Source organism: Megascapheus bottae, chromosome 32 (assembly GCF_031878675.1).
Source record: "Megascapheus bottae isolate mThoBot1 chromosome 32, mThoBot2.hap1, whole genome shotgun sequence".
Classification (NCBI taxonomy): domain Eukaryota; kingdom Metazoa; phylum Chordata; class Mammalia; order Rodentia; family Geomyidae; genus Megascapheus; species Megascapheus bottae.
In genome coordinates, this window is record NC_143540.1 from 10,280,431 (window position 1) to 10,306,025 (window position 25,595).

General features: G+C 56.6%; 2 protein-coding genes across 2 annotated transcripts in view; both read right to left on the reverse strand.

Moving 5' to 3' along the window:
* Positions 1 to 1,863: 1,863 nt before the first annotated feature.
* Ccdc12 (coiled-coil domain containing 12) lies at positions 1,864 to 14,928 on the reverse strand. Its single transcript, XM_090323161.1, has 7 exons — positions 14,790 to 14,928; positions 11,932 to 11,999; positions 5,500 to 5,579; positions 4,495 to 4,556; positions 4,285 to 4,319; positions 2,326 to 2,402; positions 1,864 to 2,247 (listed from the first exon to the last, which is right to left on the reverse strand). The coding sequence occupies exons 1-7, from the start codon at positions 14,883 to 14,885 to the stop codon at positions 2,165 to 2,167; spliced, it is 501 nt and encodes a 166-aa protein (XP_090179287.1). The 5' UTR covers positions 14,886 to 14,928; the 3' UTR covers positions 1,864 to 2,164.
* Positions 14,929 to 20,677: 5,749 nt separating this feature from the next.
* Positions 20,678 to 25,595, reverse strand: part of Nbeal2 (neurobeachin like 2) — a 42,672-nt gene continuing 37,754 nt past the window's right edge. Inside the window, exons 38-54 of the mRNA XM_090323504.1 lie at positions 24,665 to 24,760; positions 24,450 to 24,574; positions 24,229 to 24,369; positions 24,008 to 24,138; positions 23,806 to 23,915; positions 23,611 to 23,728; positions 23,429 to 23,526; positions 23,220 to 23,336; positions 23,044 to 23,133; positions 22,862 to 22,971; positions 22,602 to 22,774; positions 22,411 to 22,505; positions 22,202 to 22,318; positions 21,938 to 22,096; positions 21,223 to 21,371; positions 21,004 to 21,139; positions 20,678 to 20,900 (exon numbers count right to left, since the gene is read on the reverse strand). Of these exons, the coding sequence (XP_090179630.1) occupies positions 20,799 to 20,900; positions 21,004 to 21,139; positions 21,223 to 21,371; positions 21,938 to 22,096; positions 22,202 to 22,318; positions 22,411 to 22,505; positions 22,602 to 22,774; positions 22,862 to 22,971; positions 23,044 to 23,133; positions 23,220 to 23,336; positions 23,429 to 23,526; positions 23,611 to 23,728; positions 23,806 to 23,915; positions 24,008 to 24,138; positions 24,229 to 24,369; positions 24,450 to 24,574; positions 24,665 to 24,760 (2,067 nt within the window). The 3' untranslated portion in view covers positions 20,678 to 20,798. The remainder of the gene's footprint in view (positions 20,901 to 21,003; positions 21,140 to 21,222; positions 21,372 to 21,937; positions 22,097 to 22,201; positions 22,319 to 22,410; positions 22,506 to 22,601; positions 22,775 to 22,861; positions 22,972 to 23,043; positions 23,134 to 23,219; positions 23,337 to 23,428; positions 23,527 to 23,610; positions 23,729 to 23,805; positions 23,916 to 24,007; positions 24,139 to 24,228; positions 24,370 to 24,449; positions 24,575 to 24,664; positions 24,761 to 25,595) is intronic.

Below are 25,595 nucleotides of genomic sequence, written 5' to 3' on the forward strand. Positions count from 1 at the left end.
CCTGTGGGTGGAATTTGGCTCCCGACCATGTTTTGTTTGGCTCTCACAGTATTTTCAACATCTTGAGCCAACATTAAAAAAAAAAAAAAATCAGGATATTTCACATAAAAATTCAGCTTTCCAGCTTCTCTTAAAAAATTCAGAAGCTCTGGCAGCCCCGAAGCCAGCAATTCCCAGGAGATTATTCTCCTCCTGAGTTGCACAGGACTGGCCGCTTTCTTCTGTCCTTCTGATTCTGTGTGTGTGTGCGTGTGTGTGTGTGTGTGTGTGTGTGTGTGTGTGCACACGCGCGTGCGCAGTCCCTGAGCTTGTCAGCTCAAGGCCAGCACTCTATCTCTTTGAGACACAGCGCTGCTTCCAGTTTTCTGGAGATAAGAGCCACCGCTCCTGGCTTGAGCACTGTCTTTGAGCTTTCTCCAGGCTAGCACTCTACCACTTGAGCCACAGTACCACTTCTGGCTTTTTTTCTCTGTATGTGGTACCCAGGAATTGAACACCCATTGAACGCCTTACCCATCAGATCCCGGACAGTGGCTGAGTTCGAGACCACGACTGTGAGGTCAGTGTAAGATGCAGCCCTGGCTTTCTGGGGGCTTTGTTGGGGTCTCCTGTGCACACAGGAGACCCCAAGGCTGACGAGAGCACCAGTAGGTGCAGGAATGCACAGGCCTGTGTGTGTGTGCTGAGGTGTGCACACACGCACGGGGCCTGTGGCGTTGTGTGGGCCGCCATGCGGTCTGGCACACTCTTTGCAGGGCCTCTTCCGGCCTCTGAGGGGGAACTGGATGCTGGCTGAGCCGCCTTGTGGGATTTATTTCTGTCCTGGGGCCCGCTGGAGGCCTGAGTAACGGGAACGCTTAAAGAAAACCCGTAAATCCAGGCAGAAGGGGACAGGCTGGCCGAGACTCGGGCCAGACACCCCGACCCAGCTCACGGCTGCTACAGCCAACACCCCCCTTCCTTCTCCACCCTAAACCCAGGAAGAATCCAGAACCCTAGCACACGCCTCCATCTATTCCAAGATGTCACTTGTGCCCATCCAAGCCCACCAGGAGGTGAGATACCCTATGCCACAGTATCTGTGGGTACTGGGCACCCTGAGAGCTTGGTTCCAAAATGCAGGTGTTGATGGGATAGCTGGGGAGGGTTTCTATGACACCCCCACACCTGGCCCACCCTGAAGTGACGGGGACATCCTCAGGATATGCTGGGGTTTCCACTCATGGCTCATCTCCAGTGACTGGAGGAACGAGGGCCGTGGCCGGCGGGAGAGGGAAGGGGCTTCAACTGCTGCCAGGAAGAGCAGGCGAAGGCGGAGACTCTTGTCTCTTGCTGCCATCTAGTGGCTAGAGCTGAGAACTGCAAGGGAATTTGATGTAGTTTATCCTTCATTTACTGGGTGGTGGGCATGGGCATTGTCCCCGAGTTCTTTCTGGCCAGGCAGGCTTTGAACCGTGATCCTCACATCTCAGCCTCCTGAGTAAGTAGGTGGGAGCCACTGGCATCTGGTGAGATTTTGCCAGTCCTAGGGCTTGAAGTCAGGGTCTAGGCACTGTCCTTGGGCTTTCTCTGGGACAGTGCCCCAGCCCTGAATTCAAGCCCAGGACTAGCTCTCTACCACGTAGAGCTACAGTGCCACTTCTGGTTTTCTGGTGGTTCTCTGAGATGAGAGTCTCTGGGACTTTTTACGCCCCGGCTTGGCTTTGAACCACGATCCTCAGATCTCAGCCTCCCGAGTACCTAGAATGACAGACTCGAGACACCAATGCCCGGCTCTTCTGTGGCTATCTCGTCTCGTTAGCCATTGCATCCTTGCAGCACCCCAGAAACCAGAACATAATTCACTGGTTTCTACCACACAGGTGGCTTTATTTTTCTCTAGGTCCAGAGATTAAAATATATATATATAAATATATCAGAGCATATACATATGTATAAATGTGTGTGTGCCCAGAGCTGTGGCCGGTTCTGGGTCACCCGGGTATCTGGGGTCCTCGGGAGACGAGCTGACCTCGCTCCGGGAGGGTTCTTTCTTGCAGGGGCCGCTCAGTGCGGGATGAGTGGAGGTAAGGGATGAGCAGTTCCCGCTCCACGCGTGCGCACGACCTGCTTTCTACGGGACAGGCCTGCTCCCTGCTCGGATGGATGCAGCACAGAGCCCGGCTCAGTCGGAATCACAGGCCTCTTGTCCCGTGGTGGCATTCACTGCCGAAGCCAGGCTGTCCTCCTGGCCCTTTAGCCTCTCACCTGGAAGAGACAAGACAGACAGAGGTAAACAAGCGCCCTGGGCTCAGACCAAGGGCAGGACCACAGGGCGGCACTCACGGATGAGCTCAGCGATGGCTCTCTGCGTCCTCTTCTCGAGTTTCTCCAGTTTTTTGGCCACATCTCTCTTAAGGTCCCTGGAGCAGGAGGAGGGGAGGAGGCAGGCTGAAGGCTAGCCTGGGGGGAGGGGGGCCTTGGCTCCCTCTCTGCACTGCTATCTGCCATTAGAGATGCCACTTGCTGGCCCTGGAGTTTGGCCTAGTGGTGCAGTGCTTGCTTAGCTTGCACAAAGACCCAAGTTCGATTCCTTGGTACCACATACACAGAAAAGGCCAGAAGAGGGGCTGTGGCTCAAGTGGTAGAGGGCTAGTCTTGAGAAAGCCCAAGTACAGTGCCCAGGCCCTGAGTTCAAACCCCAGGACTAGCAAAAAATAAAATAAAGGCCATTTTCCTATTTGAGAGGTTGCCTGCCTGCTCCCCTGTCCATCTGTCTGTCTCTTGAACCCCAGTTCCAGGCAGGGAGCAGAAGACAAGCATCACAACTGCCTCTCCAGAGGGGATACGTCAAGGTGTACAAGGGTTGGGACCGCCCCCATCAGAACCCCGGAGTCGCCATTCTGGGGTGACCGGCTCCTGTCCACTGTGGGTCACCCCCTCCTCAGGCCACAGGCTCAAGCTGGGTTATTCCACATTGCACTCAGCCTGCTTGTCTGTGGCTCTGGAGTTTCTAGAACTCGCGCCTCAAGCTTGGTTTCACCAGAGTGGGTGCTTGGTCCCGGAAGCAGAGTGCGCAGAATCCTAGGGAGGAGAAAATGGCCCCTGGCTCTGGCCAAGGTCAGAGAGATGATGGCTTTCAGGTCCACAGCATCCTAGGCTTGGAGAAGGACCAGCCTTCCATCTCCATAGAGAAATGGAGCCAGAGGGAGAGACAGAAATAAGGTGGCTGAGCCTAAGCAAGGAAACGCAGTCACAGCCACGCCAGCACCTGCCCAGGTGTGGGGTTTCTAGTGAAGGAAATTAAATGGAGACGCCTGGTCTCAAGGTGAGCTGGGAGGGAGAGTCTGCCAGTGAGAAAACAGTGGAGATTTGGGGTCTGGGTCAGGTTCTCCCAGTGTGTGGGGGTGAAGGTAAAGCCCCCCACAGGTGATGGGTGGTGTCTGAATCTCTGGAGACAGGGGTGGGCACTTGGTTTGGTAGCTACTAGGCCTGTCAATCCAGTACCTGGACTGGGCGCTTCCTGTGCCCCTGCCCCAGATCTATTTACGTCTGAAGGACTTACGCCACTGTCACACCTCTCAGAGTTCAGTGCCGTGTCTGGTTTCCTGGTTGTTCTCTCATCACCATGGCGTCCCAATTCAGCTCTCCATAGGAGCTGAGTCGGCTTATGGGTATTATAGCTGTTGTTTCTGTCGTCTCTGGCCTGTTTCCTGACTGTATCGAGCATGGTGTTCTGGCCGCTTGTGTTTGACACATGAGTTCACCACGCGGTCACTGGCCTTTTAATAAAGACTCCCAAGATTCGAACTGGCAAAGAGGGGCTTGTATATATCCCGTCAATTCTCGCCTTACAAGAGGGGTTGGTACTAAGGGACCGAACCCAGGGCTTCATGAGTGCTAAGCAAGGGCTCTCCACTAAACCACACTCTCAGCCCCGGGAGGGGTGTCTCCCCTCCCCGCTCCCGCATCGGTCCAGTGAAGGCTGCTATTCTACCTCTTGAGTCACACCTCCACATCTGTTTTGTTTTGTTTTTTGCCAGTCCTGGGACTTAACTCAGGGCCTGGGCCCTGTCCTGAAGTTTCTCAAGGTTAACACTCTACCACTTGAGCCACAGCGCCACTTCCAGCTTTTTTTCTGAGTATGTGGTACCGAGGAATCGAACCCAAGGCTTCATGCAAGCCAGGCCAGCACTCTACAGCTAGGCCACGCTCCCGGCCTGCTCAGCTCTTCTTTCCAATGCCTGGGACAGTTTTCCAATGGCCCGGCAGCCAGAGGCCTGTGCCTGGCATAGCCACACTTACCAATCAGGCTTCCGGGGTGCCAGGTTGGCCAGGTCCTGGGGAGGGAAAAAATATACCTGTCAGGGACAAGAGGGTCCCACTCCAGGGGAGATGGGGAGACAGGACAGAGCTGGGGCCGGGGAAGGGAGGGAGGGGGAGGAGGGACTCAAGGTGGAAAGGAAGAGAGAACGCGCAGAGGAAAAGGCCACCCCCCCCCCCAATAGCACTCACCACCTCTTCAATGACAGGCTCTGGCTTGGCGGCCTCCAGCTGCTCCTTCACCTTTTCTTCCACTAGAGGGCGCAAGAGGAACACGGGCTGAGGGGCTGACAGCCAGGTGACCCAGCCACAGGTGGTGGCAAGGTGGGTCTCTGGGTAGCCTCTGTGTAGGGAGATGTGACCTTCTCCCCACCTCTGCTACTGGGGGGCCCCACCAGTATCTTCCTGGTCTTGTTTCTTAGCCAGGGAGGCACATGGTGGCTCGCCATTTCTCTCCTAAGGTCTGCCTGGCCATCAATGTCACCGTGTCACCAGCCCAGGGGCCAAGTCACCTGGGAAGAGTGCGGCCCTCAAGTGAGGGAAGAGGAAGGAAGCAGGCCAAGAGCTGAATAAAGTTCTCTTTTTGCTTCTGTCAGGCCTGGGGCTTGAACTCTGGGCCTGGCTGCTGCCCTGAGCCTCTTTTGCTCAAGGCTAGTGCTCTACCACCTGAGCCACCGTGCCACTTCCCGCTTTTTCCAGTGGTTTAATGGAGAGATAAGACTCCTGGAGGGGCTGGGAATGTGGTTTAGTGGGTAGAGGGCTTGCCTAGAACGCATGAGGCCCTGGATTCAATGCCTCAGTACCACAGAAAGAGAAAAAAAATGGAGCTTGAATCTGGGCGTGGGGGCTCACACCTGTCATCCTGGCTACTCAGGAGGCTGAGGTCTGAGGAGCATGGTTCAAAGCCAGCCTGGGCACCAAAGTCCATGAGACTCTTATCTTAAAAAAAGAAAAAAAAAATGTCTCATGGACTTTCCTGCCTAAGCTGGCTTTGAACCGTGGAACCAGGATCCTCAGATCTCAACCTCCTGAGTGGCTCCGATAACTGGGTCACCTGCACCTGCAGGGTCTTTTCCTGTCCCGATCGCCGGGCCACTGCATCGTCCTCTGAGAAAGACAGCAGGCAGGCTGAGGTAGAAGGGGACCACTAGCTGTGATACAGATGTTGGAAGTGGGGGTGGGGGGGCGTCCACTGACCTGCAACAGGTTTGGCCTGGGGCACCCTTCTCCGTTTCAGGTCCTCATCTTCGGGGACATAATTGCGCAGCCTCAGTTCCCTGTGATTGGAGAACAAGGGGATGTGGAGACCACGCCCCCTCCCAGGCTCCTCCCCTCCCTGCCCCCAGCTCCTCCCTCACCTGCTACTAAAGAGCCAGACTCACTGCTCTCCCCTCCCAAGGTCCTGTGTCTGCCCTGTGGGAACGGGGTTCCCCCAAAGCTGGGGGGGGGTGGCTGAGAACAGATATCAGTATTTCTCCTGAATTATGTCCCCTAACTGGGGGAGTGGGGGTTCAGAGTCACCCTCTATCGTGAGTCATCCAGTGACCGCACCACTAGGACCAAAGGTTGGTGTGATTCTCAACAGAGCCCCAGTTTTGGGGTCGAGTCACTCTTAAAAGGGAAGGTGTTTTTATTCGGCAGGGGTCCATATAGAAGGCCTGAGTCTGTGTCGTGGAAGCTCTGCCAGGCACACCCAGCTCCACGGCCAGGTTCGGTCCTGCTTTTGTATGTGCCAGTAGTAGGGCTCGATCTCAGTGCAATGCCTCTCGCTTGGCTTTTCTGCTCAAAACTGGTCCTCTAGCATTTGAGCCATACCTTCACTTCTGGCTTTGTAGTGGTTAACTAGAAATACGAGTCTCTCAGGAACCAGGCGCCACTGGCTCGCATCTGTCATCTTAACTACTCGGGAGGCTGAGATCTGAGGATCGAGGGTCAAAGCCAGCCAGGGAACCAAAGTCCATGAGACTCTTATCTCCAATGAACTCCCAGAAAACTGGAAATGGCTCTGTGGCTCAAATGGTAAAGCACTAGCCTTGACCTAAAGTGTTCAGGGATAGCTTCCAAGCTTCCAGGCCCTTGTGTTCAAGCCCCATGACTGGGGGTGGCGGGGGCGGGGGGGGGAGTATCTTGTGTTTGTCTGCCCAGGCTGGCTTGGAACTGTGATCTTCAGATCTCCTGAGTAGCTAGGATGATGATGCAAGCCACTGGCGCCTGGCGCCACAGACATATTTGAAATATCTATGTACTGACCTTAGAGAAATGTCAGAGTGAGGATTTCAAGGGCTATAAACACAGAGACAGAATGGCAATCCAAGAACCTGCCCGAGCACCTTTTTCTTCTTGAACATCTGTCTCCGTAAACAGAGTGACTAAAAAAAAAAAATGCCAAGCTTCCTGCAATTTCATGGGGCTAGAGAGAAAACTGGGCCCCTCCTCAAAAGGCCCCATGCTAAGAGCAGAGGCCGGCCTGAAACAGATCACTCTTCCCACAGACTGAGACAGCCAGGGCCCCCACAGCTGACAACCAGCCCCCCCCTGGGCTGGGGTGAAGTCACCGAGACTGGTTATAGAAAATTTCTCCATCTGCCCTGAACCCCCAAGTCCAGATGCCTGCCAGAAGGAGAATGACTTCTTGCTAGAAGAAAATAAACTACCCAGAACCTCCAATTAACTCCAGAGTATTTGATATACAACATTTCAAATTCAAGCAAAACCCTGAAATTCAGGGAAAAAGAATCTAGAAATGATCTCATAGGAGAGACACATGCTGGAATGATCAGAAATGAAATGTAAAATAATTGCAATTCATAAAAGGAGACTACCGAGGTTCATTTCAGCAGAGGCCACAGTAGAAGCCATTCTACAAGTGAAGAATAAACAGCCATAATTTGAGTAAAGAAGGCATAGTGTCTTTTAAGATAGGCCAGAAAATATCTAGTTTGAGGAACAGGGGTAACTGTAAAACACATGAGACGTTTGCATATGATAAAAAGGTCTTGCTGGGTGCTGCTGGCTCACGCCTGTCATCCTAGCTACTCAGGAAGCTGGGATCTGAGGATCAAGGTTCAAAGCCAGCCCAGGAACCAAAATCTCTTCAATTAACCACCAAAAAACTAGAAGTGCCTTTGTGGTTCAAGTGATAGAGCACTAGCATTGAGCTGAAGAGCTCAGGGACAGAGCCCAGGCCGAGAGTTCAAGGCCCAGGACCACCACCAACAAAATACAGTCTACATGCACATAAGCAGAGTGTCAAAATAATAAAATGATGACTGAATTTTTTACACAATGCATTGAAGAAGCATCGAATTAATGAAATAGTTACCAAACCATAGACTGAAAGAAAATTTATGCACGCCAACAAAAAGAGTCAAGAATCATAGTGCGTGCCTATAATTGGAGGTAGAAGCAGGAAGATCTTCAATTTGAGACCCACCAGGAAAAAGTTCATAAGACTTATTTCAAAAACAATGTATGAGCTAGGGGCTGGTGGCTCACCACTGTCACCCTTGCTATGCTGGAGGCTGAGATCTCAGGATTGTGGTTCAAAGCTAACTTGGGTAAGAAAGTCAGTGAGACTCTTCTAAGAAGCACCAGGAAACCAGAAGTAGAACTGTGGCTCAAAGTAGTAGAGTGCTAGCTTTGAGTAAAAGAGCTCAAGGACAACACAAAGTCCCTGAGTTCAAGCCCCACGGTCAACAAACACAAAAACAAGATCTAAGAAAGGCAGACGGTAAATCACTTGCTCAGCATGTATCGGTACCTGTATTTAGTCCCCAGTGCTAGAAGGGGGAGAATAAAAAAAAAAAAAAATAGGGAAGGGAGGGAGGGAAAAGAAGGAAGGAAAGGGGGCCGGGAGTTTGGTCTAGTGGTAGAGTGCTTGCCTAGCATGTACAAAGACCCGGGTTCAATTCCTTGGTACCACATGCATAGAAAAAAGCTTGAAAGTGGTGCTGAGGCTCAAGTGGTAGAGCTCTAACCTTGAGAAAGTCCAAGGACAGTGCTCAGGCCCTGAGCTAAAGCCCAAGACTGGCAAAAAAAAAAAAAAAAAAGAAGGAAGGAAAGGAAGGAAGGAAGGTCAACGTAGGCAAATCACCGCCAAATTGAAAATGAATAATAAAGAGGAAAAAATTAAGGACACCCAACCGTCAAAGAAAGAGAAACCTACAGCAGACGTCAAGAGGTAGAACACTGGCCCTGAGCTCAAGCCTCAGGACTAACAAATTGAACAGATGACAACGGAATGTTAACTTAAAACTGGTGGAACCAGAGTCACACCAGAATTCTAAATCTTGCTACATTGAAGGCCTTCAAAAAAGCTAGTCTAAAAGAGCCTCCTTTCTTCCTGTCTCCCAAACCCTGTCTTTCCAGCCACCATTACAGTCAGTTACCAGTGAGTTCTGGAAACCAGGCCAGGCAAGAGTTCTATCTAATCTCCCTCATCTCTGCAGCATTTTCTCCTCAGAACCGAGTATGTGGCTGAGCTGGGCCAAACCTGGATTCAAGGAGAAAACAAGGTCCATCTCCCCTCCACGTGGCCGGGTCAGCAGTTTGCTGGTCTCTGTAGCAAAGCCACCCAGGAAAGTATTCGAGTTCACACTCGACTGAGTTTTCTTCTAGATTGGGGCTCTACTCTACTTCCTGCTGAGTGAGTGTCTGGGAAGACACCTGCCCAGCCCTGTAGCAGGTCTGCTGACCGCAGGTCCTTTTCAAGCCCAGGGGTGGACACTGCACGTCAGAAAGCTGATGTCCTCTGCAAGGCATGAAGGAGTGAGAAGTCCTGTTCTAGGATGGAAAGGAAGCTTTGTCACTGGCAAGGATCCTCAGAGAAAGAACGCTGAGTGATGGGGGGGGGGGGGTCTCATACCCCCCTCCCCCTTCCTGTCTCACCCCAGCACGCCTAGGCCAGAGTGAGTGTGTGGCTCTAGTGATCAGACCACAGAAGACTTGGGGTTTCTTTAAAATGTGACATACTAGGGCTGGGAGTTTGGCCTAGTGTTAAGAGTGCTTACCTAGCATGCGCCAAGACCCAGGTTCAATTCCTCGGTACCACATACGTAGAAAAAGCCAGAAGTGGTGCGGTGGCTCAAGTGTTAGAGCTCTTGAGAAAACCCAAGGATAGTGCTCAGGCCCTGAGTTCAAGCCCCAGGGCTGGCAAAAAAGAAAACAGAGATGTGATCTCACTGATTTTGTGTCTGGGCTGGCCTCAAGCCAGCATCCTCTCGTCCTCTCAATCTATACTCTACAGTAGCTGCGATTCAAAGTAACAGCCACTGTGCCCGACCTGCAGCCTTTCATAGAGATATAAAGCTCCCAGAAATCATCCTCTCCACCCCAATAATCCTGTTACTTTAGGCTCTACACATGGAAATCTAATGGGAATAAGTAACAAGACAAAGCTGGCCAGTGGCTAAACCAGGAGAACTACGAATTGAGGATCTTGAGCCTCTTTCCAGAGGCCCATCTGGTGGTTTCTTCAAAGATTAGCTAGTGTTCAAACCCCTCTGACCCCAATATTCCCACTGCAGGGGGAAGATCATTCAGTGGAAATAGTCACAAAACAGAGAGGCAAAACAAAAATGTTCCACATGCAAATATTTCTGGCCCTGTAAGGAGAAACAGCTGTTGAGACAGCCCCCCTACCCCTCCAAGCTGGCTGCCAGCACCCTACCAGACCACAGAACCTGGCTAGAAAGGGACCCCCCCGGGGGCCGGGAGTTTGGCCTAGTGGTTAAAGTGCTTGCCTAGCATGCATGAAGACCCGGGTTTGATTCCTCGGTACCACATATAGAAAAAAAGCCAGAAGTGGTGCTGAGGCTCAAGTGGTAGAGCTCTAGCCTTGAGAAAGTCCAAGGACAGTGCTCAGGCCCTGAGCTCAAGCCCAGGACTGGCAAAAAAAAAAAAAAAAAAAAAGAAAGGGACCCCCCCCCTCCAAAAAAAGTCAGTTCAAGTATAGTACAAGGTCAGGAGAGAATACAGACGCTTGGAAAAAGGCCACGGAAGGATGTTTTTGTTTGGCAGTTGCTTAATATTTTCCTTTAGGACATTAAATAGCTGGCTTAGCAGCCAAGAGAATTTTTAAAAAGAGCCCAGCGGCGTCCTGGCTTCTAGGCATAGGCGATTACTCATTTAGCCGTCTCCAACAAGGCCGCTCTGGCTGTGTTTGGGAGAGGGGACAGGTAAAGGGTGATAAAAGCTCTCTCCTTGGGGCTGGGGAATGTGCCTTAGTGGTAGCGTGTTTGCCTAGCATACATGAAGCCCTGGGTTCAATTCCTCGGTTCCACTGGGCACTGGTGGCTCAAGCCAGTAATCCTATCTACTCAAGGAGGCTGAGATCTGAGGATCTTGGCCCAGAGTTCAAGTCCCACAATCCACAAAAAAAGAAAAAGATGGGGGGGGGGAGTTTGGCCTAGTGGTAGAGTGCTTGCCTAGCATGCACAAAGACCCGGGTTCAATTCCTCAGTACCACATACATAGAAAAAAGCTGGAAATAGTGCTGTGACTCAAGTGGCAGAGCTCTAGCCTTGAGAAAGCCCAAGGACAGTGCTCAGGGCCTGAGCTCAAGCCCAGGACTGCCAAAGAAAAAGAAAAAAAGAAAATTCTCAAAAGGAATTTATTGGACCAGGAGTGTGGCCAAGTGGTAGAGTACTTGCCTAGCACAAAGCCCTGGGTTCTATTCCTCGGTACCACATACACAGAAAAAGCCCCAAAATGGTAGCCTGGCTCAAGTGGTAGAGTTCTAGCCTTAGGAAAGTCCAAGGACATTGCTCAGGCCCTGAGTTCAAACCCAGGACTGGCAAAAAAAAAAAAAAAAAAAAAAAAAGGAATTTATTGGGTGTAAACTGTAAGGGCTTTTGAACTCACGATTTAAAATGACTGGAGTTCTGCCACATGAGCCATCCATTCCAGCCCTCCCTTTATTTATTTATGTGTTTGTTTATTTTGTGATAAAAGTGGGACCAGCTCTGGACCATATTCCTCCTATTTCTTTGGGTTTTGTTTTTTTTTTTTTTTTTGGTGGTGGTGGTCATGGGGTCTAGGTACTGTCCCAGAGCTTTGTCGATAAGACTAGCACTTTACCTCCTCCTGCTTTCTGAGTGCTCAATGGCAATATAAAGAGTCTCACAGACTTTCCTGCCCAGGTTGTCTTTTTTTTTTTGGGGGGGGGGGGGGCCCAGTCCTTGGCTTGAACTCAGGGTCTGAGCGCTGTCCTTGGGCTTTTCCTCAAGGCTAGAGCTCTACCACTTGAGCCACAGCACCACTTCCAGCTTTTTTCTATATATGTGGTACTGAGGAATCGAACCTGGGTCTTCATGCATGCTAGGCAAGCACTCTACCACTAGGACAAACTCTCGGCCTCCAGGTTGGCTTTTGAACGATCCTCGGCCCTCAGCCTCCGGAGCAGCTGGGAAGACAGACAGAGCCACTGGTGCCCGGATGCTCTCCACAAGCCCCGAGTTCAAGCCCCACGACTGACAAGAAGAAGAAAAAAAAAGCGATGTGAAGTAAGAAAGCAAAATGCTGGTGGCCACGAGCCAGAGACTAAACAGGATACAGGAAGGCCCTGTCTACTGGGAGAACTGAGACTCTGTTTTTTTCCTCTCCAGCAGGGAAGACTGCATCAAACACTACCTGTGCTTCTCGCCTTCCTCCTCCTCTTCTCTGAGCTGCTTGGTCTCTGGTTCCCCATCTTCCTTGTCCTGCAAAGAAAAGGAGAAAGCCACCGGGCTGGCATGCCACTCCTCCTTCCAGGCCCTGCCACTGGGGACATGAGTGAAGAACAGGACAACTCAGGGGTCAGACCCATCTTGAGAGAGAGAAAGGGAAGGGAAAGGGGAAAAGCTGCCCTCCTCTGTGAGGCAGGTGGAGAGAAAGCAATGCCAGCCTACAGGAAGCGAAGCTTGTGTACCTGGAAGGAGAGGGTGAAACTTTGCCAAAGGGATCAGACAACACACGTCCCTTTCCCCAACATTTAGCCAACCCCGCCTTGGTCTCCTGAGGGCACCGCAGACACTCAAATGCCCAGTGATTGATTAATAAGTGAGAAAACAACCACATAGCTGAATGACATTGCAAACTCAATGGTCGGGCAGGCAGGTAGGAGCGGCCTGACTCTATGGACAGCCCAAGGTTAAGTGCTGGGGCACTGTGCAGAGTCTAGATAGGGGAGGCAGGGCAGACCCCACCAGTGGGGACAGAGGTACACTCCACAGCCCTTCAGTTAAAATGTGAACCCCCCCTTCCCAGCTAGGTGATCAGAGCTTCTCAGGTTGCTGAGATGTGAGGATTGTGGTTCAAAGGGGGTGATGGAGGGAAGGGGGGAGGAAGGGAGGGAGGGGGAGAGGGAAGGAGGGGAGAGGGAGGGAGGGAAGGGGGGAGGAAGGGAGGGAGGGAGGGAGAAGGATCTGCCTCTTCCCTCAGGCCCAATCTTTCCATGTATCTAAAGAAGGAGTTGAAGCCCCACAACAGACAGACCAACAGACACAGAGAAGCAGGCAGACAGACACACACCCAGACACACTGAATTCCTCTATTTAAAGATCAGTTCTTCTAAGAACCTCGCACATCCATCCTACGGGAAATAGCTCAGAGATGCCCTGTATTCAAACGCAACCCCAATAATCTGAGCCTTAAATCTGCAGGAAAAATTCCAAGGAACAAGCTATGGTTTAAAAGCTGGGGCTGGGGCCGGCAGTTTGGCCTAGTGGTAGAGAGCTTGCCTAGCATGCACGAAGACCTGGGTTCAATTCCTTGGCACCACATACATACAAAAAAAGCCAGAAGTAGTGCTGAGGCTCAGGTGGTAGTGCTCTAGCCTTGAGAAAGCCCAAGCACAGTGCTCAGGCCCTGAGTTCAAGGCCCAGCACTGGCAAAAAAAAAAAAAAAAAAAAAAAAGATGGCAAAGCCTTTTAAAGGACAGTGAACTAAGCAATCTGTGGGTAGAGAAGGAGGCGAGGAAATAGATAAGGAGGGAACATAAGATACTTTGCAATAGAAGATGTACTTACTACCTGAAGCATGTAAGGGTAACCCCACTGTATGTCACCTTTAAATAAACAAAAATGGGGGGCAGAGCTTAGAGACTTCCTGAGCCAGGCAGTTTGATGGTAAATGCAGGATGGATTCACTCTAGAGGATGCCAAGAAACAAGAGCCCATGTGGCTAGCTTTATGGAAGGCAGCTATGCAGAAAAGAAAACTGAAACCAGCATGAGACTGGTTTGCTGTTTGTTGTTGTTGTTTGGGTTTGCTTTTTGTTTGCTTGTTTTTTACTTGAAAGTGGAATTTGTTTTCCTCTCACTTGGAACTGATCTAGAAATTTTATTTAATTTTTGGTACTGGGTAGAGTGAAGGTCACAGTTCTTGCACCTGAAACAACAAGACCTCCATCCTCTGTGGTCTCTGGAGTCATTTCCTACAGATTGTTTTATTGGATCCCAAAATAACGGTGAGAATGGGGCGTGTAGGAGTTGTTACTCCCCACTGGAGATAGAACAAACTTCCAGGTCTCAGCTGGGAGGCCCGGCTTAAGTGAAAGGGTGTCTGCTTTACCAAGTGCAAGGCCCAGAATTCAAACCTAAGGCTAATCTACCCACCCCCAGGTAAAGTTTTTTAAAAAAGGAGTTGGGTGGAGGACTGGGAATGTGGCTTGGTGGCCTGGCATGCCTGAAGCATGAAGCCCTGGGTTTGATTCCTCAGTACCACATACACAGTAACAGCTGGGAGTGGCGCTGTGGCTCAAGTGGGAGAGCTCTAGCCTTGAACAAAACAAGCCCAGGCCCTGAGTTCAAATCCCAGGACTGGCAAAAGGATGTGAGAGGGGATGGAGGGGGGGGGGCAGGGAGGTGGAAGAAACTTGGGCTTAGAGATATGAAGCAGTTTGTTCCAAGCTCCATACTAAGTGACAGGGCCAAAGGTCCTGGGGCAACCCGAAAATTCTCCTTTCCTCTCCAGGACTCTGGACAACTCCATTGTGATGGACAGGAAACTCAGGAGAAATCAGTGAAGTGCCCTTCTCCTCCCGGGCAGCAGCAGGCTGGGAAAGACATAAGCCTCCTCTTCTCTCCCTGCAGTCCACCCTGACCCTTTTATTCGGATTCCTCCGTGCACACTCACCGGTCACGTCCAAGATGCCCAATGCACGCTGGCAGACGGGAAAAAAAAGTTCTGAAAATCCAACTTTTCTTTCGGAGGAACGGCCGGCGGGGCCAGCGGGGAAACGGAACCAATGTCGCCCACCCCAACCAGCATCCAGAAGACTGGAGGAGGACCAAGCACGCAACACCGCGGGGCCCGCGGCCGCGCGCATGCGCACCTCCCCCTTCACGGCCGGTAAATCCGGCGCCGCCGCTCCACGCGGGGCCCACCTTTCACGCATGCGCACTGAGGTGGCTTTCCTTCCCCTCCCCCCCTCCTTCATCTCCAGCCCTCCCGCCCGGGTCGCCGAACTCGGGCCTCGTGGCCTGCGTCTCTCACTTCCACGTTCCTTACCTTACGCCCTGTTTTCTCCCGTAGAGCCTTCAGCCGTTCTTTTCGCCGCAGCGCCTCCTCCTCTAGGCGGCCCACACCCGCCGCAGCGGCCGCCATCTTGCCCGCTGCTCCCTGTTTTCCTTTTCCCGGGTTCCGTAGGGCGCATGCCCGGAGGAGGAGGCGGGAGGAGAGATCTCACAACCAATGAAAAGACGAGAATGAGAGCCCGAGGCGCCCTGGCAGCCAATCGGTGATGACGTCTTCCGGGAGCGCCCGCCCCCCGGCCTTGAACCTCCTGGCTGAGCAGCTGGCGAGGCGGCATCCGGGAGGAGCGGGAGGACCGCGGCTGAGTGGAGGCCGGCCGGGCCGCGGGCAGGGGCGCTGTGGTGTGGGCTGAACGCGTTGGGCGCCGCCGGCCGCCGAGGTCCGAGCGGAGGGAGGAGCGCCCGAGGCGGGGGAGCTGCGGGAGCTCGCGGCCTGCCGGGGCCACCCCGCCCCAGGCCCCGCGCCGCCTTTCCCCGCCCGCCCTCCATACCAGTAGGGTCCTAATTAGCTATCTGAGGGTAGTTTTATGGCTTAGAAAACAAATGCAAGTTCTGATCAGTTTTAATCAGACCGGTCAGTTCCTGGGACTTGATGGCACCACAATTCTGTTTCTTTAATTTATGTGCGCTTTTGGGGTCACGCACAGTTTGTATAAACAACAAGATGGTTGCTGCCTCAGAATGGGGGCACCTTGTTAACTCCTCAGTAGGAGACTCTTAGATTGGTTAAATTTTAAGACCAAGACACCACCACTCTGGGGCTTGGCACACTTCTTCCCCACACCCACCCCAGTCATTCTTGATCAGTGAGCCAGCCCCCCCCCCCCTCACTTCGAAAGCAGTCAAAGCCGGGCATGGTGGCTCACGCCTGTCATCCTAGCTACTCAGGAGGCTGAGGTCTGAGGATCAAGGTTTAAAGCCAGACCAGGCACAAAAGGACCTGAGACTCTTATCTCCAGTTAACCTCTAGAAAAACAGAAAGTGGAGCTTGGCACAAAGGTGGCAGCTTTGAGCTGAAGAGCTCAGGACAGCACCCTGGCCAGGTTCAAGCTCCATGACCCCCCCCACCCCCAAATAATAAAGTAAGTGTGGGATCTTTGGTGTCTATGTAGGATGTCTTGAGTGGAGCATCAAGGAGGGCTTCCTGAAGGACGAGACTATCCCTTTGCCTCATCTAAACTAAAGTCAACAGAAGTACACTGCTTTTCGGGAGCTATCTGGGGGCTTGTGGAGTTTGCCAAGTTGGCTAATTCTTTCCCACTCTGTCATACCTACAGCAGGCTTTAAAGCCCCAGGCAGCCAGGATGGGTGACTATGGCTTGTAATCCTAGCTACTCAGGAGGCTGAGATATGAGAATCTGGGTTCAAAACCAGCCCAGACACAAAACACAAAAGACAGTGAGATTCGGGCCAAGAGGGTGGCCTAGTGGTAAGACTGTTTGCCTAGCATGCACAAAGCCCTGGGTTGGAGAACCTTCAATCTCTCCCACTCCCCTCCCCACCCCCAAGACTTGCCAAATGCCTCTGGCCCTTTATGCACATTCTCTACCTGGCTATGGGGACACTCCTGGGAAGGCTTCCAGTTGGAGAAACTGAGGACAGGGGAGAGCTGGGCTGTGGGGATAAGTTGAGGGGGAGCACTCAAGTAGGTGGTTCAGAGGTCCAGGCAGGTACACCACAGGCACAATGGATTATTGTGTACCCCTCGAACAGCTTGATCCCCCCCCCCCCGCAAGTGCATGCTGCCCTCAGTGGCCCAGCTTAGCTGAAGCTGTCCTGGAGGCTTGAAGAGCAAGCCCCACGGGCCACACGCAGCTTCTTTTCATCTCCTCGGGTTCTCAGAGGTCCCCCAGACCCCTGGGGAAGGCAGTGCCTGAAAATAAGAGTCCCACTGGGCGAGGTGGCTCACACCTGTCATCCTATCTACTCAGGAGGCTGAGATCTGACGATCAAGGTTCAAAGCCAGGCCAGGCACAAAGTGACCTGAGACTCTCATCTCCAATTGTCCTTTAAAAAATGGAAAATGGGTCTTGGCTCAAGGGTAGGGCGGTAGCCTTGAGCTGAAGATCTCAGGGACAACACCCAGGCCCAGAGTTCAAGTCCCATGACCAACAAAAAATAAAAAAGTATATATCAAAGTTGTCTGGGAGTTTGATGTAATGGTGCCTAACATGCACAAAGACCAGAGTCTGATTCCTGGTACCACATACATAGAAAAACAGAAGTGATGCTGCGGCTCAAGTGGTAGAGCTCACCTTGAGAAAGCCCAAGCTCAGGCCCTGAATTCAAGGCCCAGGACTGGACTGGCATGCATCTATCAAGCTGGCACTAGGGAAGATTCAGGCCAGAAAAGATTCCCCAATGAAGTTCCCTCTCCCAGCTTCTCTGCTTGTACACCCAAGAGTTATTTCTTATGATTGAGTGAAATGATTGTGTGCTCCAGTACTGGGGCTTGAACTTGGGGCCAGGATGCTGTCCCTTAGCTTGTTTCTTCAAGAGTAGTGCTCTATCACTTGAATGTCAGCTCCACACCTGGATTTTTTGCAGGTTAAATGTCTCAGGAAGGGCTGGGAGTGGCCTAGTGGTAGATTACCTAGAATGCACAAAGCCTTGGATTTGATTTCTTGGTACCACACACAGAGGAAAAGTTGGAAATGGTGCTGCGGCTCAAGTGGTAGAGCACTAACCTTGAGATAGCTCGTGGACTTACTTTCTTGTCCAGGTGGGTTTCAAACTGTGATGGTCAGGTCTCAGCCTATGAGTAGCTGGGACGGCAGGCCTAAGCCACCAGCACCTGGGTAGTGGGTGCTTAGTTCTTTGTTTCTTTACCCAGTCGCCAGATTAGTTGTTGGACTTGAGGCTAGATGGCAAGCTGCTGATGTGATTGCTTCTCCTAGTACCTAGTCCTCTCAACTCTTCAAGTCTTTGGTTTCTTTGGGGCGGGGGGGTTTCTTCCAAGTCCTGGGGCTTGAGCTCAGGGTCTGAGCACTGTCCTTGGACTTTCTCAAGGCCAGAGCTCTACTTCTTGAGCCATAGCAGCACTTCCGGCTTTTTTTTTTTAATGAATGTGGTACTGAGGAATCAAACCCCGGTCTTTCTGCTCACTAGACAAGCACTCTGCCACTAAGCCAAACTCCCAGCCCAAGGTTTTGTTTTTGTTTCTGTGGGTCATGGGGCTTGAACTCTAGGCTTGGGTGCTGTCCCTGAACTTGTGCCATTTGCTTTCTTGTGCCTAATGTTTAGCAAGTGCTCCTCAGATGCTAGCTGAATGACTGGATGAGGAGATGGGTGCCACCCGGGTGACCAGTCAAGGAAGTCATCTCAGAGTGGGCAGAGCTGGAGCTGGGAGGGCAGAGGACAGTGGGAACTGCAGAAGTGAGCACATGGCCGTGGGAAATGCAGAAACATAGTCAGGAATGGAGAGGGAAGGAGCTGAGGCCGAGCCAGCCCAGAAAACCTGCTGGATGAGTGGTAGCCCAACCACTGGGGCATCCCCAGAGAGGGTGTAGGGAGGAAATCAGGGGTAAAAGGAGACCAGGGTGAGCCCCTGGTGGGCTGGCAGTTGAGCAGCAGAGGCAGAAGGAAGAAGCAACAGCAGCAGTAGCAGCAAGAATGGTGCCGGGATGTCCGGACCCACACTCCTTGAATCTGGAGCCGGCAGGGATGGGGATGGGACTTTCCGGTCTTCAATTCCCTGATCCCTCCCGGGAGCCTGCCGGCAAGGGCACATATCTCCCTGGCCATGAAGCTGGTAGGCGGCAGATGGGGAGATTAGGGGCGGGACCTTGGGCCAATCACTCTGAGGATAGGACGGCATGCGGGGCTGGGGGCGGGACCTGGACCCGATCACTCCACAGGATAGGTCAAATGTCATGCATGGGGGCGGGACCTGGACCCAGTCACTCCCTAGAGCCCAATCACTCCCTAGAGCCCGACCTGGCAGGACCACAAGAGAGATGGCAAATAACCACAAATCAGAGGCCTAACCTCGGCATGGCCTGCCCAGGGAGGAGATAAGCCAGCTTTAAAAGCTCTCAGCCTGCTACCAGATGCAGCTGGCCAGCAAAGACACCTGGAAACACTGTGTGTCCATGAGAGGCTTCCAGCTGATGGAGCCCTTGAAGAAATAGAAAAAAGCGCCCCCATTCTGAAGCAGCAACCATCTTGTTGTTTATGTGAACTGTGAGTGACCCAAAAGTGCACAAAATTAAAGAAACAGAATTGTGGTGCCATCAAGTCCCAGGAACTGACCTGTCTGTGTTAAAATTAACCAGAACTGGTGTAAATTCAAGGATATCATTTGTTTTCTAAAGCCATAAAACTACCCTCAGACAGCTAATTAGGACTCTACTGGTATAGGAATCCCCCTTAGCTCCCACTGCCCTGAACTGTCCCTAACCCCTACCTTATCTCACTCCAATAGCTGATCGCTGTGTTGATGTAAATCTGTAGTCTTTGCCTTTAAAAACCCTGTAGAAAAGCTGTTCAGGGCTTCTCCTAGGCTCCCGCTGTATGGGAGTGTAGGACCAAGCCCGAGCTGACAGCCCGCCTGAATAAAGCCTTGCTTTTGCATTTCGGAACATCTGACTCTCGGTGGTCTCTTGGTGGTCATCCTGAGACTTGGGCATAACAGTTGGGGGCTCGTCCGGGATACCCCCAAAGACCCCCAAGACCCCAGACCCCGAAGGTGAGGAAACAGCGCTGCTGATTTGTCTTTTCTTGTCATCTGTCTGTCTCACTCTCGCTTGAGGATGACCGCTCCAACTCGTATTTCTCGAAGTGATTGCCCAAGCAGACGCGCTTGTACGGCAACCCTGGAGGGACTGGGAGACGTCCCACACCCTCTGCTCGTAGAAGGGGGTCCCTGGAACCCCTTCCTAGTACTCGTAGGGCGTAAGTCAGTCTGGTTTTTGACCGGCACTGAGCGGGAAGTCTCCTAACCGAGACTCAACTGGCCCATCTTGATCTTGGGTCTGCTCCTTCTGTCTCTCCACAGGAGTCAGCAGACCAACATGGGAGATCTCCAGCTAGTGAGTCTTGTAAAGCTCAGGCCTGTGTGTTTTGTCTCTTCTTGATATTTGTGTTGCCTATTGTTATTTTGTGGACTGAATGACTGAGGAGACTGAAAACCATGGGTAAATACTTCATCTAGCCCTTGGACTTGACTCTAACACACTGGAAAGAGGTTAAGGAAATAGCTCAAAACCAAAATGTAACTATTAAGAAAGGAAAAAGAGAAGTGGGCTCCGACCAGCTGTTCCAGGACCGTCCTATCGGGACTGTCTCCCCTGTCCTCTGCCGTGCCAGCCGTGGAGGGGATGCGGGGCTCTGTCCTAGCCGATCTGGACTACGCGCCCTCCTTCTACGGCAGGGTGGATTAAAGACGGCGTGCTGCAGATCATACCAACCGCCCTACACCGTAACAGCGCCCCACGCGGCGCGGCCCGGGGTCCTAGCCGACACCGCGTTCCACCTCCCGTTGTCCGGCTGCCTCGGCACGGGGGTCGGTGGTCAGGCTGCGCTCGCCGACCTCACTGGACACCGCCTTGGCCTTTCGTTCTCGGGTCCGGTGTTCCTTAGTGGCCCGAGGCCCCTCTGATCCCAGCCTGAGATCCGGGACCCCGGCCAGACTCTGGGGCGGTGGGGGGGGGGGGACGGGACTTGGAGAGGAGGCGATTCGAGCTTACGAGTGGACCCAAAATCATTAAAAAACAAAACCGGGGCGGGTTTATTGCTTGAGCACGAACGGGCGAGGGCGCCTGTGGGGACGAAGGTCCTTTTGGGCCCCGCTGGGGAGGCGAGGCCCCCGCCGAACGGCACCCCGAGTGGAGGGCACACTCCGGAGGCCACAGAACACGGCGCCCGGTCTCTGCGCCTCGGCCGGCGAGGGGCGGGACTTCCTGGTGACGCCACGCCCCCATCCCTGAGCGAGGCTCCGCCTTCCGGGGGCGGGGCCGGCAGCGGGCAGGGCGGGGCCTCGGGGCGGTCAGCGCGCCTCCCCCGGGTTGTACTCTGTCTCCCCCGACGACACCCGGGACACGCGCCTGGATGATCGCCACAACTTCCGGGCGAACTGGCCGCCCCGCACCTGGTGGGGGGGCAGGGTGGGCGGCAGGGCCGCGGGGTGGGTCGGGCGGCCGCACCCCCGCCGGGCCGGGCGGCGCCCCCCCCCCGCCCCGCCCCTCTCTTACCTCGGAGGGCTGCCCGGCGCCCACCACGATCAGCTTGCCATCGTCCAGGCCCACCAGCACGTGGCTGCGCTCCTTGGTCACGGCGACGCTGCGCACGGGCACCCTCATGGGCAAGGGCGGCGCGGCCGGGTGCAGTCTGGGGCGTGGGGGAGGAGGGCGGCTCAGCATCCCGCCTCCTCCTCCTCCTCCTCCTGCGTCCTCCCCCGCCCCGGGGCTCACCCGTCCAGGTGGAGGAAGTGCAGGGCGCACTGAGCCGTGCCCAGCACCACGAAGTCCTCCGTCACCGTCAGGGCGGTGGGCTGCTCCGCCAGGGCCCGCGAGGCGCGCAGCCGCCCGTTCACCGAGTACAGGTGCAAGGAATCGACCGGCTGCGGGGTGGGACGCGCCGGGTGGGCGATCGCCGACCCGCCCCCCGGCAGGACCCCTCCTCCGACCCGCCCCCCGGCAGGACCCCTCCTCCGACCCCCCCCCCCCCCCCCCGGCCAGGACTCCTCCTCCGACCCCCCCCCCCGGCCAGGACCCCTCCTCCGACCCCCCCCCCCCCCCCCCCCGGCCAGGACCCCTCCTCCGATCCCCCCCCGCCCCCCCCCCGGCCAGGACCCCTCCTTTGACCCCCCCCCCCGCCAGGACCCCTCCTCCGACCCCCCCCAACCGGGCCAGGACCCCACCTCCGACCTCCCCAACCAGGCCAGGACCCCTCCTCCGACCCTCCCAACCGGGCCAGGACCCCTCCTCCGACCCCCCCACCGGGCCAGGACCCCTCCTCCGACCCCCCCAACCGGGCCAGGACCCCTCCTCCGACCCCCCCAACCGGGCCAGGACCCCTCCTCCGACCCCCCCAACCGGGCCAGGACCCCACCTCCGACCCTCCCAACCGGGCCAGGACCCCACCTCCGACCCCCCCACCGGGCCAGGACCCCTCCTCCGCTCGTACCTGCGCCCCCGGACGCTCCCGGGCCGAGCTCTGCACAACGATCTGTCCTTCGGAGCCCAGAGCCAGGTGGGACACGGGGCCCGGCAGGGTGGCGCCTGGCGGCCGTAGCTCGGCCACAAACTGGCCTCGGCGGACGGTGTGCACGATCACCGTGCCGTCCTGAGGAGGAGGAGGAGGACGAGGCGCCTTAGGACGCGGGTGGGGCGGGGGCGCCCCCCCCTCGCTCACGGCTTCCGGCGGGGCGGGGTCCCCGAGTCCACGCACCTCAGAGCCGGACACCGCCACGTCCAGCTCGGTGCCGATGGCCACGCAGCTCACGGCGGCCTTGTGCCCGTAGAGCACCTGCACGGGCCTGGGCGCCAGCCCCGCCGACACGCCGCCCTGCAAGGGAGCGCTCTGGCTGGGGCCCGGCCGGACCCCAACGTGGAGGGGGGGGGGGAACCGGGGACCCCACGGCGCCCGGGGCGGCCTACCTGCTGCAGGACCCGCCACACCATGCACGTGGTGTCCCTGGAGCCCGAGATGAGGTGGAGGCCCAAGGCGTCCAGCGCCAAGCACGTGACGACGTCTTCGTGGGGAGGACGACACACGGACGGGGGGTCACCTCCGGACGGGCTCGGCCCCCCCGACCCCCCCCCCCCCGCCCCGTCCTCCCCGCGCCTACCCAGATGGCGGCCCAGCTGGCTCAGGAGCTTGCCGCGAGGGAGCGCGGTCACCCGCAGGCTGCCGTCCCAGTGGCCACCGCTGAAGAGCAGCTTTCCGTCGGGGGCCACGGCCAGCGCCCGTCCACTCACGCCGCCGCCCGGCACCCACGGGCCGCTCAGCGCTCGGCGCGTCCTGACCCGGAGAGGGAGATGAGGAGGGGGAGGAGGAGGGGGAGGAGGGGAGGGTGGAGGGAGCCCCGGGGGACCCCACCCCACCTACTTGGGGTTGCCCAGCGAGGGGTCTTTGCTGAAGCTGAAGTAGTTGTGGATGCTGCGGTCGTAGGGCAGCCAGCTGTGGGTGCCCAGCAGGCCGCTGGCGCTCACGGTCACCTGCGGGAGGGGACGCGGGGGTCGGGGGAGGGTCTAGGCCTGGGGGGGGGGGGGCCTGGGCCGGGGACTCACCAGCAAGTCGGAGGAGCCCTGGATGAGGAAGGAGTGCGGCTGCCGGTGGGGGACCTGGGCCAGCACCACGGGGACGCCCTCGCTGACCACCTGCGGGGAGGACGCGGGGCTGCGGCACTGAACCCGCGCCAACGCCGCCGCCGCCCAGGCTCGCGGGACGCCCGACCCCCGCTCACCTCCGCGAAGAAGGCCTTGAGCCGACCCAGGTGCGGGAAGAGGCTGGGCGAGTGCGTGTCCAGGCGCGCCAGGTGGCGGGCGGCCTCCTCGGCCGAGAGCCGGGCCGGGTGCGGCTCCTGCGGGACGGGGCGGCTCAGCGCCCGGGGCGCGGCTCCCCGGCCATCCCCGGGGTCCCCGGGGTCCCTGGGGTCCGCCCAGCCCGGCTCACCTTCAGCAGCTGGCAGGGCGTCTGCCCGAAATTGCTGATGATGCCTTCCAGGGCCTTCCGTTCCCGCTCGTCCGCCACGTGGTCCAGGTCCACGGCCCCTGGAGGGAGGCGGGGCGCTCAGACACCGCCGTCCGCCCCCGTCCGCCCCCCGACCCCCCCCCCCCCCCCGGCCCCGGCCCCACCTTCGTAGGTGCAGTAGTAGAAGACGTTGAGGGCCTCCTCCGCCGCGGGCCCCCGCTGCTTGTAGCCGAAGATGAGGTCGATCCACTCGTGCAGGTGCGCGGACACGTGCTCCGACTCCTGATGGGGGCGGGGCGCTGGCTGAGCCCCGCCCCCTCCCCAGTCCCCCCGCGCCCCCCCCCCCGTCCCCCGCTCACCAGGGCGCGGCGGTGCTGTCGGATGAAGTCCTCGGGGGAGCGGGCCCACGGGGGCAGCACCACGTCGCCCACCTTCTCATCCGTCAGCTGCAGGCAGCCCAGGTCGAAGCCTGGCGGGAGGCGGGGTCAGCCGCCGCGCCCCCTCCCCAGCTCCGCCCCCCTCCGCCCGCCCTGCGCGCCCCCCCCCCCCCGCCCCCCGCACCGTTCTGGTTCTCCAGGAAGTCGGGGAAGTAGAAGAACTCGGGGATGAGCTCCTTGACATCGGCGGGGCTCTCCAGGCGCGCCTGCCAGGCCGCGGCCACCGAGTGGAACTGCCGGTCGGAGCAGTCGAAGCTGGCGGAGGGCGGGCGGTGAGGGCGCGGCCGGGCGGGGGGGGGGGGGGGGGATCCCCGGCCTCCGGGAGGCTGAGCTGGGCCCCCCTACCGGCCGCTCTGCAGCTGCACGTGCAGGGAGGTGAAGGGCTCCACGCGGAGGAGGTAGTGCATGACGCCGGCCGCGTTCGAGTAGTGGGTGCCGTAGTGGAACTTGTCGATGGCGCCCGCCGGGTCCTCGAAGCTCTCGAACCTGGGGCGGGGGGGACGACGGGGTGGACGCGAGCCCGCCTCGGCCCCGCCGGCCCCCGCCCGCCGCGGGCCCGCACTCACTTCTCCCTCACCAGCCGGGCGTGCTTGGGGTTCACCACCCCGATGGGCTTCGACAGGTCCCGGAAGACAGCGGGGTCGCTGAGGTCCAGGCTGGGCGACACGTAGTCCTGCAGGACCCAGGGGAACTGGCCGGGCGGGGGAGGGGGGGCTGCGTGAGGGGGGAGGGGCTCACCGGGAGGGGCTCGCCCTGGGGGAGGGGGGAGGGCGGGGCTCACCACCGGGTACTGGGACAGGTCGTTGTAGGTGCGCCCCGCCATGGTGTTCAGCCCCATCAGGTACTCGAAGTTGGAGATCTCGCGCTGGACCCATTTCTGGGGAGCAGAGGCAGCGCCGTTCCCCACCCACCCCGTTTTCTTTCTCTGCTATGCTGCCCCGGGAATCGAACCCGGGGCTCCGGGCCTGTGAGGCGGGCGTTTGGCCACGGAGCCCCCTTTCCAGCCCGCCCCGCGTCTACCTGTGCGGATCGCCCGTCGGCCCCGCCACTCGCCGGAGCACCCCCACCTGGAGAGTATCCCCCCACCTGGACAGTATCCCCCACCTGGAGAGTATCCCCCCACCTGGAGAGTATCCCCCCACCTGGACAGTATCCCCCCCACCTGGAGAGTATCCCCCCACCTGGAGAGTATCCCCCCACCTGGAGAGTATCCCCCCCACCTGGAGAGTATCCCCCCCACCTGGAGAGTATCCCCCACCTGGTGAGTATCCCCCACCTGGAGAGTATCCCCCCACCTGGAGAGTATCCCCCACCTGGTGAGTATCCCCCACCTGGAGAGTATCCCCCCACCTGGAGAGTATCCCCCCCACCTGGAGAGTATCCCCCACCTGGAGAGTATCCCCCCACCTGGAGAGTATCCCCCCATCTGGTGAGTATCCCCCACCTGGAGAGTATCCCCCCCACCTGGTGAGTATCCCCCACCTGGAGAGTATCCCCCACCTGGAGAGTATCCCCCACCTGGTGAGTATCCCCCACCTGGAGAGTATCCCCCCATCTGGAGAGTATCCCCCACCTGGAGAGTATCCCCCCATCTGGAGAGTATCCCCCACCTGGAGAGTATCCCCCACCTGGAGAGTATCCCCCACCTGGTGAGTATCCCCCATCTGGAGAGTATCCCCCCATCTGGTGAGTATCCCCCACCTGGTGATTAT

What these genes read in the sequence shown, in the direction of transcription:
- Ccdc12 (XM_090323161.1), bottom strand. Translation starts at nt 14,885, where the DNA reads ATGGCGGCCGCTGCGGCGGGTGTGGGCCGCCTAGAGGAGGAGGCGCTG. An exon ending in GCACCCCGGAAGCCTGATTG is followed by an intron (nt 2,403 to 4,284) that starts GTAAGTGTGGCT and finishes CTCCTGCTCCAG; the next exon opens with GGACCTTAAGAGAGATGTGG. An exon ending in AGCCATCGCTGAGCTCATCC is followed by an intron (nt 2,248 to 2,325) that starts GTGAGTGCCGCC and finishes TGTCTCTTCCAG; the next exon opens with GTGAGAGGCTAAAGGGCCAG.